This window comes from Protomyctophum bolini (genome assembly GCF_963924005.1).
Source record: "Protomyctophum bolini genome assembly, chromosome: 19".
NCBI lineage: Eukaryota > Metazoa > Chordata > Actinopteri > Myctophiformes > Myctophidae > Protomyctophum > Protomyctophum bolini.
Genome location: NC_137880.1, coordinates 16788889 through 16803861, shown reverse-complemented (window position 1 = coordinate 16803861; position 14973 = coordinate 16788889). Strand labels below are relative to the sequence as shown.

The 14973-nt window shown below is 42.8% G+C and overlaps 1 protein-coding gene across 1 annotated transcript; it reads right to left on the bottom strand.

Moving 5' to 3' along the window:
- Window positions 1–13087: 13087 nt before the first annotated feature.
- LOC308333834 (gap junction delta-2 protein-like) lies at window positions 13088–14703 on the bottom strand (the record flags this gene model as incomplete). The annotated part of the gene is made up of 2 exons (XM_080790336.1): window positions 14611–14703; window positions 13088–13952 (listed from the first exon to the last, which is right to left on the bottom strand). Exons 1-2 carry the CDS (start codon window positions 14679–14681, stop codon window positions 13088–13090), a joined length of 936 nt encoding a protein of 311 aa, XP_080646462.1. The 5' UTR covers window positions 14682–14703.
- Window positions 14704–14973: the final 270 nt, after the last annotated feature.

The window sequence follows — 14973 nt, the reverse complement described above, 5'->3', positions numbered from 1 at the left end:
CCTGTACTCCGATGTACAGTCAGTGTCTGTCTGTCTGTCTGTCTGTCTGTGGGGAAGTATTCCGCTGGACACAATTTGTTCACATACACATAACTTTTACAATAAAAGAAGACTATGCTCTTCAGTCTTCACCCCACATAGCTGCCAAAAGTGTCATTGAATGAAGGCCATAAACAGGACAATTGGCACATTAGGCTTATATAGTTACTTAAGCAATACTACACGAGAGGGAGTGCTTTATCGTGGTTGTTGGCAGCATGCATACTGTGAAGCCCTGCACAATCAAGGTGGTTGCTATACAAAGTTTACCTTCAGATAATACTGAATATGTACTCCTCTATATTGCCTTTTTATTGATAAAACCCCATATGTCCAAACCTGTTACTTTTCAGGAAATGGACCTGTAGATCCAATGTATAGTTATTATTTAGTCATGTCGTCTTTTACACATGTACAACTGCTAAAATAGCGGATTTAAAAGTTCACGTATACGTTGTGAGCTTGAACATCAGCTATATTTTCTACAGTACTTTTGTGTGACACTGTAGCGTGATGAGGCATTCATTTACATAACAATATGGAGAGGTTTTTGCCCGACAGCAACATGTGTACATATCTGTCAAAAGGATGAAACTAAAACGCTTGAGAGCTTACTGTCATTGTGGTGCTTTGTTGGGTGTTGGTGTGTGGGGGCGTAGCAGCAACATACAAACAAATAAAAGCAATAATACAATTTCCAATGTACAAGCCAGCTGAAATAGAAAGGTTACACCTGCATGGAAACTCAAACTAACCATTTATGTGGAATGAATCAATATTGAAAAACTACACAGCCTTTTTCTCCAGGGCATATCATTTTTTGAGGAACACAAACGGCTGAACTGACAGGCCACGGTGTCCCTGGAGTGTACTATGTACTGCTGTATGAGACTCAACATCTGGTCTGGGGCCCACCAAGGGTCCAAATGAGGACCCCCTTAAAAAACGAGTTGCTGCAACTCAAGGGACTCAACTCTGGTTGTTCCTTCCACGCGCTACCGGGGATACTATGCCCTGTCAGGCGATAAGAAGCGGCCTGCTAACTCCTCATGCACTGAAGGAAGCATGAGCTCAGTTCGGGGCTCTCCCCAGGTTGGCAGAGGGAGAGTAGCGCCCATGATTACAGCTTGGTTACAAAATTGTGGGATAAAACAAACAAACAAATAAATAAAGAGTTACAGGCCTACTACAGTCTGTAACGGTCGATTTTGGACCACCTGGTGGCCTCCAGACCCGACTTTGAGAGTGTACTATAACGTCAGTAACCGTTGTTTGAAGACTTGGAGGACAATCATCTGTGGTGTGCAGCGATGGCTCCAAAAAATTGTGACTGGGGGGGGGACTATGGGGGGGATGCCTATTTAGAGCAGGGGCTATAAAGTTTGGTAAACATATAAGTGAGTCAATTGAGTTTGTGGGGAGGGGGCTTGGGGGAGGGGGGATAAGCGTCCACTAGAGGGGTCTAATGCCCCCCTGGAGCCGTCTGTGGGTGTCAGTACTGTGACTGCAACGCAAACATCACACGTAGCTTAAATAAAATGTAATATTCTATTTACAGCACACTCTACAGATCTGGCCAATGGGTAATTTACTGTATATCTGTAGAGGGCGCTCTAAATAAAATATGTCTGCCGGACCAAAATGGTAATTTTACTAAAGTGAGAGTCCACGCACCGCAGTGGAATTTTCTGTCCATGTGCAGCAGAGGAGAGCCTGGCAGGGCTAGATGTTCTGCTGCATGGCGGAAGATCGATGACTGCATGGGACCATGGCATCTTCATGGTTTTACATGATAGAAGCAAAGCATTGATCTTAAAATTAATTCTGTGCCGCCCACCATTGACTCCAATGTTACCCCTCCCCTGCTGGGGATTTCAGCCGGCAGGGGAGGGGTAATTTTGTACACCCCCGAAATTCATCCCAGTGAACCAGAAGCATAGTTATCGGCCATTACGGATCTGCTGCTGGATACTTTGGGCTCCATTTTCGTCACCGCTAAACCCCTTATCCCTAAACTTCTTTGCCTTTTTTTTACTATTTTGCAAAACATTTTTGAATAGTTAAAATGGCCAGTCTACAAGCTCACAACGTGTCAATGTAGATTGGCTAGTTGAACTATTCAAAAATGTTTTTCAAAATAGTAAAAAAGGCAAAGAAGTTTAGGGATAAGGGGTTTAGCGGTGATGAAAATGGAGCCCTTTTGCTTTCATCAGAAGCATTAATATAATAACCGTATAGCACAGATTAGCACAGAACAGGTCACTGTGGTAGGCTGCTGTGGCACTGCAAGGTCAGTCAGAGAACTGCAGTAACAGGACACCCGTGAGAGGTCTCAGTAGTGTCATGGACTTAAGAACCAAAAACGCAGAGGGCTACAGGCAGTACGTACCCTGCAGAGACATCTTGCAGAGATCAGGAGCAGTACTGTTTATTCCAGAGGCTTCATTCACCACTTAAGCCCCCATTTAAAATAGCTGATCAGAATCCAGACCAGAGTAAAATGAATGCCGCTTCAAAAAGGCTATACTGTAGTTATTCCTCTACCTTTTGGGGAAAACATAATTCATTACATAATAGGCAAATACAGTGGCAGCCTTAGTAATCAAACAATCCAACACAATGCATTTGTCTAAATGTAATAATATATAATTTGATGAGTAGGAGGGAAACTTTTCTATGTACCAAGACTTGTCTTTTCCGTCTTTAGCTGTCCTTTGATTCCACAATTCAACTATGGTCAGTATAAAACTGGATTAGTCAGATGCAAAGTAAAAGGGATTTGGATTGAGAGGTGGGGGGGGGGGTATTTCATGCATTCAACTAGAGTCCTTGAATCATGGCCACTTCGCCATGAAATCTGAGAATAGGATAGAAATGAACGCATTATACACCCATTCTACAAACAAAGCATGCAGTGCCGTCTCCTGCAGCACTGAAATTGAGACTTGCATATCCTTGGAGGAACTCAATCAAGAGGAAACTTTTCTTACTTTACTTACTCAACCCAACTTTGGTCCCTTGTTCACATGAACATGGGCTCTCCAGGCTTTCCAGGCCAGGCCCACAGGCCACTTTCTCAGCTGTCCCCATGTCTGCCTGCCTGTCTGTGGTCAGAGCCACCCTGTACACAGGCTGCACACAACATTTTATATTTCTTTATCGTTTGTTTATGATGGTTATCATTGCTGCTACAACATCTGAGGAACAAAATAAATGTCTTACACAACATGCATCTTGAATTTTTTGTTGATCAGACCTCTTCTACATCTAGGTGTTTCTTGGTCTGCTGTCTCTTTTATTTTTTTCCGTGTAGATTTAAAAAGATGGCATATATGTTGTGATGTACTGATAGATGCAGGCTGGTGACGCGCGTGTGATCAATCCATCTTGAGCGTCTTTGGAGGATTTATTCCTCTGCAGGATCATCAGGAGAGAAAAGGTGCTTAATATTTCCACCTCCGGATCCATACCGAGCTGCCCAGGATTAAACCCTGCATCCAACTCTGCCTTCCTGTGCTTCCCTCTCAGCTTTCCTAACATCATTCTGTATTATATAAAAAAGCAGAATGCTCACTTCCTTTTTTTTTTAAGCGCAACACAATACAACATATCAAAATACGAAGCCATTGTCATGCATCGATCAACTGGTGGTCATGAGAAATGTATTATTACAAGTTGTAATACATTTTTAACGGTTGTAATCAGCGCCAAAGATGATCTTCCGTCCTGTAATTTTACTAGTCTATTTCTTGTATATATTATCGTATCTTACATTTACTTAACTTGCATTACATTTTCTTAATCTTAGCGTAAGCATAGGCTACTTCTTCATTAGACAATATAGAAAATACCTCAAAATAGCCAATCTACAAGCTTAATGCATCACATTGCGATGCTTTGTAAGTTTGTAGAACTGTATTACTTTAAACATAAAAACATTGACACATTCTGACAAATGAAAAACCAAACTTAAATAAATGGAGGCACAGCGTCAACCTCTCCGCAATGATGGCACTCATACTGGGATGTTTCTCTTAGTCTCAGACTCCACCTTCCATTTCTTATCAACCAACCACAGTATAAGCCCACCCAAGATGCAACCCATGTTCTATTGATAATCAATGAGCCAACAGGATTAAAAGGGCAACCCGGGCCCACAATCAGATCTGCAGCCACCAAACACAACTCATAACAGCATCTTCTGTGCAGATAATAAACAAAACTATATTAAAGAGATTCCAGTCCCAACAGAATGTGCACCTTCTGTGTGACTTGGAATCGAGGCAGTTTTGTGACAGTAATTCCAAAGTAAAGCGTTTTTTAAAAGAAATAGAAGTTTTCACAACACTAAAATGCTGCCTCTTGCTTTGGCAAAAAATGTATGTCTGTAAAAGATCTGATTCTGATGAGCGCCGGCTGTTTATTCTGAGAGTTAAAGTTGTAGACATGTTCACAACAGACGCAGAGACTTGTGAGAGTGCAGATGACAGTATTTGTTATGTCAGACAGACTGAGGTGATCATGTTTGACTTCTTTGAGTGACACTGTAGACACTGTCTATGCCTAAAATACTTGGTTCCACACGGGTGTCTTGCACTGAAAATAGCAGATACAAGCTGACAACGCATTGCGCTGCAATATGTTGTGATCTTCTTATATATCTATAGATATATAGTGTCTCATATTTCCCTATGAGACCCTATAAATGTCATAGAACTATAAGGCATAAAGATAATAATTCCCTTTTCATTGCATGAATGCATGCTGCATTATTACACCGCTTCAGAAAGATAGAAATCTTCTTCCCTTTTCAGCCATCAGAAGGGTGGATACTAGATTGCTGTTTGAATGCAGCTTTGTGTTACAATATATGTCTTTCAGTTCAGTGGTGTCTGCAGCTGATGAGCTGCAGTGGGAGAGTGTAGTAGCAAGATAGATTCAGAATGAGGGGTGTTTTAATGGCTGCCACTCTTAATTCCTCATGCCAGCAGTATGACTCCAGGCATAAATGTTTAACATCATGGGCACCGTCCCCATGAAGGGTCTGATCATGAAAGTGATGCATTCTAGCAGCTAGACCGCAACAGAAGGTACATTACATGGTAACAATTTAAGCAAAATATCATGGACAATTAGATAAAGGGCAGGTTGTGGCCTCCTGGTGGCGCTATAATAGGCCAATGTGAAAAGGGTGCCATTTCTTCTTGCCTTGGTTGGCAATTGGATGATTTGAGGCATTTTGTTCCAAAAATGTGTTTTGCAAAAATCCACCTGTTGGTGGCGCTATAACAGGCCAATGTGAAAAGGGTGGTATATATATATTCCTCAGCCTAGTAGGAAAGTCAGTGAGAGATTTGGGCGGCCATTTTGTGGTTCCACTCAAATGAAATAACAAAAAATAGAGATTTCAAAAATATATTTAATATAAATTATTTTAAGCCTAGAAGCAAGACATCCAGGCTAGATCTGCTGTTTTTAAATAACCTATAAAAGTATAGGCTGAAGCTCTTATTGTATGTTTTGTAGGCCTATAATCCAAATCTAGAAAGTAGCCTAACTAGTAACTAAAGTTGTCAAATAATTGTACAATATTTGCCTCTGAGATGTAGTGGAGTAGAAGTAAAAGTACTGAAAATTGGAAATATCTGGCAATAATATTTGGCAGCCATTTCTGAACAATATAATACAGAGAAAATCACGTTACACATTTCAGTCTGTACTCACATCCTAACCTGCAACTTGCACCCGAAGATCAGTCACTTATAGTCCCTCTGCTCCTTGGCTTCTCTCTCCATGTTCTCCAGCTTCTCTCTCTGTTCTACCTCGATGGTTCCCAGGCTATGCAGTGTGCACCATGCCAGATCTTTCAGCTCAACCCAAATGTCAGGCGACAAAGGGGTGCCTGGTTCAACCTTGCTGTCTCTCGCCTTGACCCATCCACTCTCTCCCTGAGCCCCAGTGCCGGACAGAAAGAATAGAAAAACAAGAAAAAACTGTGAGTCACTATTGATAGCTGCTGTTGTCTTGCACAGCAGCCATTTTGGAAAGAACTCTCTTCCTACTTCCTTCACAGGTGTTACCAATGATATTAATTAAGGCTCTGTTCCATTCTGGTCAAAGTCAGGTTGCTGCTGCTGCTGCTATTGTGCACATAAGTACTCTGGAAACACTGCTACACCAGCAGTCAAAGTGTCCTTGAGTTGGTTCCAAATGGCCTCAAACGGGTGAGAGTTATGGGGGTCCTTGAAATTAAAAAGTTTGAGAACCACTGTGCTACACTAAATGGAACAGAGGGAGCCTTAATAAGTATTGGTAAGACTTTGGTAAGGAAGTATAGTTCTTTCCACACACCCATTTTTATATAGGATTTGCACGTTTATTTTCATGCTGTATTGATTCGGTGCCTTTCCTATAGAAATCTAACAAGCCAAGCCACGGTAAATTCTTACCACCCAGCTCTCGCCTCGGGTCCTGACCCAGTGGCCGAATGCAACCCCTACTACGCTGTTCTGACCTGGGATTCTATTCTTAGACACAAAGCGAAAGCCTCCTCATAAATATGAATTGACGCCTTTGTAATGCCATGAGTGTTTTCTTCCCTCCTGTCTTCTGTTTATATCGTGACCACATCTCAGAAGCACTCAACAACATCAGAAGGGTCCTGTTCCCCATGGCCTGATGGGACCTTTGAAGCCTTAATCTACTCCAGACGAAAGGATTACAATTTAGAATTTAGGCAATTAGCAGACACTTTTAATCCAGAGCAATTTACAGTAAGCAAGAACAAAACATGGTAATACATAAACAATAGTCATCCAAAATCCTACGTAAACTAAGAGCTTAAGAGTAGAATATCTATATAAGAATTAGGGATGTCCCGATACACGTTTTTTGTTCCCGATCCGATACCAATACCAGAGAATAATAATTTGAATAATAAAAAAAAAGAAAATTACTTTACAACCCTACGAAATCTTTTTTTAATTATTATTATAATTATTATTCTCTGGTATCGGTATTCGGTATGCAGTTTTGATTGCAATGGTAAGTGCATTCCATAGTTTGGGAGCCAGAAAGGATAAGAGTTCAGGATGTGTGGAGCGTTGTCACGGCGTTTTTAGTGGATGAGCCTCTCTCATCCCTCCTGAAAGGGGACAGACAGGTACAGTGCAGGAAGATACACCGATCACTCTGGAAGGAGGGATTGATGCTGATCGTTCGGAAGCCTATAATGCTGCCATTCTATCTCCCTGTGTCATAATGATGCCGGATATGAGGCCAGTGAAAGAATCCTTTGATGAAGAACCCGGTTCAGATTTTCTTCCATGTGGCCTCTGCTTTGTTAGATGGTACAAGGTGTAGTGACAGCTAACACAGATGAGAGAGAGAACTGTTGACATGCTTTTCTTAATCTTTCTTTAGGTTCATTGAGCATGTATGTACACTGTTCTTCTGCAAGAAATGTTAATGCTCTTAATGTTCTCAGTTACATTACCATTCACACCAGGCAGATCATCCAACGATGGTGCCAGGGTTGAGTATCAAATACACTCAATAGTCACTGTGGATGGTTGTCACATATAAATAGTCATAATGTAAAAGATCCGAGGCTGGAGCCGCTGGACCCTATAGCTAATGTCATGGTGTTAGTTAGCTAAAGCGGGTCCTACTCCTAACCTTAAATAAATAACTAATAAATGAGGCATAAAGGTGAGCAAAGACGGCTTGTATTGGCAAATAACTCCATGGTTAAGGAAAAGTGCACAGGGTCAATAGCGTAGTTAAAGCAGAGACATTATCCTCCAAGGCTTGTTTGAAACACAGCCCATTGATCATAAGAGAGCACGATTAGCTAGTGGAATATGAATATTTATGAGGAGCGGCTATGTAACTGAAGGAGCTCTCAGTAGACCACTGTCTGGTTTGTACACATAGACCAGACCATTACAGGTCTATTTTTATATTTTTATACTCTGGATAGGTCACTGTCACACACACGCACACGCACACGCACACACACACACACACACACACACACACACACACACACACACACACACACACACACACACACACACACACACACACACACACACACACACACACACACGCCCGCTGTATGTGACGTGATGTGACATGACCGGAATGGACAGAGAACAAAAAACACAATAGATTAAAATAACAGACTTTATTATCCTATGCCGTCTCAGCTGGCTTGAGGATTAAACAGATAATAGCACACGAACTGTACATCTGAACACTAACTAACTGCTTTTTTAAAGTAATTGATAATCAATTATTTTACAAAAGCAGTTAGCGGCAAGCAGATAATCTTAACCTACATGTGAATTGTGAAGATAAATCAAATCAAATCAAAACAAATACAATACAGTAAGTGTACTGGACAGAATTAATCCACAGCATTCTGAACTGCACATTGTTGGTATTTTACATACAGACGATGCTCAGTCAATGTTAAGCTGCAGGGAGATGGAAGTGAAAAGGAGTTCAGTCAGTGGCTGACTTGCTGGCTGGGGGCTATTTATAGAAGAAACTACTGTTATTACCACTCTGACCGGGTGGCGTGTTATCAGAGAACCTCTCCACTTGAGTCGTGAAGGTTACAAAGGGAAATATTAGTAACCTATAATCCAATCCTCCCGATGGCTAAGCTGCAAATACTGAGAACTGTTCCTCAGTTAGTCAGTTAATTCTCTCTCACCCTGTCATATTCATCGGTGGCTTTTTAATCACTAGCTGCTCCCCTCCCCGGTCCCACTCCTGCAAGGCGTGGGAATTAGTATTCATGTTTTGAGAGCTGGATGAATTGCATAAAGCCATAAAGCTTGGTGTCAAGAGGAGATATAGGTAGCATGCCGTACTTGGGAAGGAAGCACAGGCACGGGTGTGCTGTGCGCATCGTGCAGATAACTATGGAGTTCAAATGGGGAGAACGTGGAACAAACACTGGCTAATTAAAGGAGCATTGCAGTGATTTGGGTGATTTGGGAAAAAGACCCGGTCCGCCCCTGTAACAATATGTGCACATGCACAAGCTCTACAGTGGGGGGACGACGTGCAACAGGCCAACAGCATGTGCACCAAGGCCCGCCCTCACTCGATCATGATTGGAGGAAGGCCCCTGTCATCCTGATTGGATGATGGCTGGGCCCTCTAGCCAAAATGAAACCTACGGTATTTGAATGAAGTAAAATCACTGAATATACCTTTACTGTAGTTGCTCATTGGTGTTGTGTACCAAAAATAGCAGATTTAGAAGCTCATAACATTTCATGTTGCCAAAGATGGAGAGGATGAAACAAAAACACACCATGTTTGATTGATTTCCTGTATCTCTGTCACATGGCTTTATAGGAGATGAGAAGCAGGGCATTAGTCTCTTAAATCCAATAGAGAAGTGACCATGAGCAAAGATTATGACTTATTAGAATTATGATTATTTTGCCCCATTGTCACTGGAATGTTGGACGCCGTCTTCACAAGCCACATTCTGAACATTATTCTGACACCAAAATGTGATTTTTCAGATTGACAAATCAGGAGGATGTGTCAGCAACGCACACATGTTTTAATTGTGAGGTAGCCAGGTAGGCCTATAAAAAACACAGAGAATCTGGTCAGTCTGATAGAGGCGAAAGGAACTGGTTGGAATAACATGTTCCCTCAACACGCTACGTCCTACCGGGAAAACTGAAGGAAGTATGAGCTCAGTTCGGGGCTCTCACCAGGTTGGCAGAGGGAGAGTAGCACCCAGGATTACAGTTTAGGCACCGGGTGAAAAATGGGTTGGAAAATTGTGGGATAATTGCAGAGGTGTGGAAGGCAGTATGTTGAGAGCTTGTAAATCGCCTATTTTCAACTAACCCATGTATAAATCAGACTTTAGAGGGTTTTGTTCTTTGTCGGAAGAGTGTGACAAAAACCGACAGGCATATGGAATTCGTTACCTATGTAGACCATGGGTAGATGTCATTGGCTTTGGATAAAAGCATCCCAAATTATATTTATAGTTAAATAGAGACACCAGCCCAGCTTCTTTCTGTGTCTGAGGGGAGACAGTAAACTTCAGCTGAGGGGAGACAGTAAACTCCCAGTCCCAGCTGAATTTGAGATTGATATTCCAGCACCTAGGTCTTCGATTTTGTTTCACCTGGAGTTGCAGAGTCATGCTCTTGGCAGCACCTCCTGGCCACCCCACACTGTCCCCTGTGTGTCACATGTCCCGCACACTCACACATGAATGCAAGTGTATGCGTATGCAAGGAATCCTACAGGTGTGAACACACACACACGCACACGCACGCACGCACGCACGCACACACACACACACACACACACACACACACACACACTCACTCACATAGATAAAATATGCTTTTCCTGTTTGACAGTGCAATGCTGTGACCTTGCAGTCAACCTCTGTTTACAACAGACCTAACGCTGCACGCACACACGCACGCGACCACCAGCGCTGAATAGAAAAGGTGTGAAAAGTTAAAAGAAATAGAGCACATCCACTATAAAGCAGGGGCAGGACAAACTAATCAAGGCCAGTAAAAGTACGACAATTGGACTCGAGTCATAGTGACTCGACTCGAGTCAGTCGAGTCGCATATTTGAAGACTTGCGACTCGACTCGGACTTTGAATGTAAAGACTTGCGACTCGACTCGGACTTGGAAGGTAAAAGACGAGACTTGAGACTTGACTCCGACTTGCTAGCCAATGACTCCCGACTCAACTCGACTCGAGACAAGATGACTTGTGACTTGTTTTGTTTCCGAGCATACGGTATTTGAATACAGCGTCGGTGTGCAGCGCAACTCACTCGCAAAAGGCAAAACCTTTATTTTCACCACACAGCTGCAGTAGATTGAAAAGTTGCTTCCTACCTTTGAGTTAGTGTTGCTGAAAGACACCCAGATCCAATTGTATATTCCATATTTCCATACCGGTATGTACTAAACTAAGTGTGAAGTTGTGTCTGTAAACTAGTGTCAATGTCAACACAGGCACACAGTGACAGTTGTGAGCATGCGCAGATTGCACTGCCTCTGCTCCAGCGTACAGGGACAAAACGGCCATTAGGGGGAGCCATAGTACAGTGAAATACAGTGGGGAATATCTATTGATTCATTGATTGAATACTTTATTGGCAGAAATGTAATCGGTATAGGGTACAGTCAAACACTGATCAAAAAGGGATCACTGAAAAAAGTCCTTGCTGTCTTGTTTCCATTCGGTCCTGGGTAATCAATTCATAATCATGACAAGTCACATGACAAATAACAAAATTCAAATTCTAGACTTGACACAACCTTGTGACTCGACTTGTGACTCGGCTTGACTTGCCCACAACAGAAAGACTTGGGACTCGACTTGGACTTGGGACCAAATGACTTGGGACTCGACTTGGGAGTCGGACCTGAGGGTTTGGACTGACTTGGGACTCGACTTGGACTTGGGACCAAACGACTTGGGACTCGACTTGGACTCGGACCGGAGCGACTTGAACAATTGTCTTAAGTAGAGTCCACACATATAAGTACAGTAACTTGTGCTTCCAGTCAATCGTTTATGTATAATATACCATTGAAGAATTAACTGCACACGTTTAGTGTCTCATTTATATGATTTCCATTTTTATTATAGACCCATGTCAGTGTTGTTTTACAATCATACCACTTAAGCCCTATAGTATACTTAGTCAGATGGCAAGTAGCAAAAATAGCTGATATACAAGCTCACAACTCATTGCGATGTGTTGTGAGCTTATTGCTATTTCTGCTTTTGACTGTTTTCTTCTTTTTTTTTTAACAATGTTTGCCTATAATGACATGCCCTAAACATGGATGCCAGGTTGAAAGAGTATTTTCCTCTCGGATACGGTAGCACCAATCGCAGAAGGATTTATTTTTGTCTTTGCCAATGAAATTCAAATGTGTTGCCTTATTTATGCCTTATTAAGATTTGAGTCCTTCAATAACTCAGCTTATGCCAGGAAGATTTGGTCTTTTGTATTGCAATTAAAAAAGAAAGAAACATGATGATTGAATTCTTTCAATGAAAGAGGATGACAGTGTATTATTAGTCCAAAGGGGGATTTCTTGGAAGTCATATTTCTGGATAAAGATTGTAATATTTTATAGATATACTGTAGAATATAATATAATATAATATACATTATGTACATATGGCACTTAATGACACAAAAACAAAAGAAAAACACAATTGAAAGAAATGTGATTGTGTATAACAAACAAACAAAAAGCACATATAGAAAATAAATAAGCATCAAAGAACTGAGGTGTTTGCAGCATTTGCTGCTCATGCTTGTTAGCTAAAGTGAATGAGCGATCACTTGGGTTAAGGACAATGGTGTAAATACAGGCAACCCAATACAATGACATCACTAATGTAAGATATGCTAAATGAGAGTTCTTCACTGCATGAATGTGTTTCACCAGACGGTGTGTTTTCACTATGGCATATTGTTGTCTGAGTGGAATGTCATTGCATCACTGTTGCAAGTATGAATAGGCCTATCGTTTTGGCTTAGTAGTGCAAGAACAAACGCAGTGTACACGTGAACAGCAGACACACACGGAGAGACATACAGAGACGGAGGGAGAGACAGAAAGAGAGAGAGAGAGAGAGAGAGTCATGGAGGGGAACATCTAAACACTTAAATTCAATGAAATATGATTGTATGCTTTTAAGAAGCACTTTATTAAAAAAAAACTAAAAAACGAACACTAAAGTTACATCAGTGCCTTGTTCTCGTTAAATACGACAAAGACATTTGGTCATTTCGGTTTCCTTGTCGTGGTTGTCCATGAAATAAAAAATAATAAAAAAAATAAGATCAATACCCAACCGAATTCCTCTTGTCGAGGTCGTTCAGATAAATGTCCCTCCACATTGGCCCTGCAGATTGCTATTTACCTTTGGAGAGTGTGCATAAACAATGCAGGTCCATTTCCACACTTTGAAGAGCTAAATGAACATTCTGGACTGTGCATAGGCGGTTAGACATAGGCAGAGTCACTCGACTGAGTGCGGCCGAAATTAGGCATGCTCATTCTGGGTAAGTCCTTGTTGCGGATCTCATAAATGGACTTCCTCCGAGCCCGCACTCCTCGGACGGCGGCTTTGATCTTTCTCCAGCCGAGGTGGTTCAGCTCGGCCAGGTTCAGCAGCACGCAGATGCCGCTCACCGCGAACATGAACACCAGGAACACGGTCTTCTCGGTGGGCCTGGACACGTAGCACTCGACGTCCTTAATGCACGGGTAGCGGTCGCACTCGTACACAGCGGGGACGTTGAACCCGTAGAGAAAGTACTGACCAACCAGGAAGCCGATCTCCAGCCCGTTCCGGAACACCACCTGGATGATGTAGAAGCGCGAGATGCCCTCCTGCCGCCTCATCTTGGACCGCGAGTTCCTCAGCGCCGAGCTGGGCATCATGTCCTTCGCCATATCGTCCTGGTCCGCCGCGTCTTTGGTGGAGTTCTCCGAGTTCTGGAGCACCACGCCGTTGACGTTGACCTTCTTGCCCGCCGCCGTCATCGAGGAGGCGTCCCCATGGTCCTTGCACGAGTCCTGGTCCTTGTCCAGGGACAGGTAGACGGTGGAGAAGCGCCGCTCCTTGTTCTTGGCCGACTGGTGCACCGAGTACGTGATGAAGCAGAGGCTGGGGCAGCACACCATGATGATCTGGAACACCCAGTAGCGGATGTGCGAGATGGGGAAGGCCTTGTCGTAGCACGCCTGGTTGCAGCCCGGCTGCAGCGTGTTGCACACGAACATGGTCTGCTCGTCGTCGTAGACCGTCTCGCCGACGATCGCCACGATGAGGATGCGGAATATCACCACTACTGTCAGCAGGATCCTACAGAAGCAAGAAGCACATTTAAAATTGACATGCTTTTTTCCCTCCCTCTTTTGTAGCTTTGTATGGGGGCTGTTTGATGTGCATCATCTTTAAGCACTTGATCTCTAGCATTTGGAGGGCATTCGCCCCAAAATAGACAATCTACAAGATCACAGATCTTTGTTTGGCATTGTTTGGGGGGAAGATTTGGTGTCGATGGAAAAAAAGAGCAGATCATGGTACAAATGCAACTCATGATCCTGTTTGCTATTTAAGCGGTTCTAAACAATTAAGCTCAATTAGGGAATGCAATGCATCATGAATCTGTGGTCCCCGGGTGGAGAGAAAGAGATTAGTACTTGGGAGCTGTCCAGTGTTGAAATTCACCAGCCTACACTGAAATGAAAGCACGCTTTCCATACACACATACTGCATGGGCTACAGACAATAACGCTATACTTTCATTGGGTTTCACTGAATAATTCCTCCAAATGTTATAATCCAAAATTTCCGGGTGTCTTCAACGTGAAAATGTAATATGAACACAATGTGTTGCCCTTTCCATAAATTGGCCATCGCGATCTTTGTGCAATTTATAGGCTACAATATTGTGCATACATTCAGAGGCTCTCTGACGCTCAGGACACAGGTAACTTTTGCACTTCACGGCTCTTACCTTCCGATCATAGTCGAGTGCTGCTGGACAGCAGCCTCCAAGAGACGCTCGAGTATGGTCCACTCCCCCATGATTGTTCATTCGGAATACTGGCGCCTCAGAGATAGAAAAAAAAAGAAAAAAAAGAAGAAGAAAAAAAAGGAAACAAGGGAATGTATTATTCCCCGTCTATTCCTCCTTCGACGGTATCTTTTGAATGCATTGATAGCTCCGCGGCGGTCTCTCTCCGCCTCCTCACTATGTGTTACCGCACCTGCTAACCTGCTTGCTGCCCTTTGTACCTCCGGTTACAAAAGAAGAAAAGATCACCCCTGATCCCATGAACACTTGAACTTGGAGGTCCTGATTAGCAGCCTAGAAAGC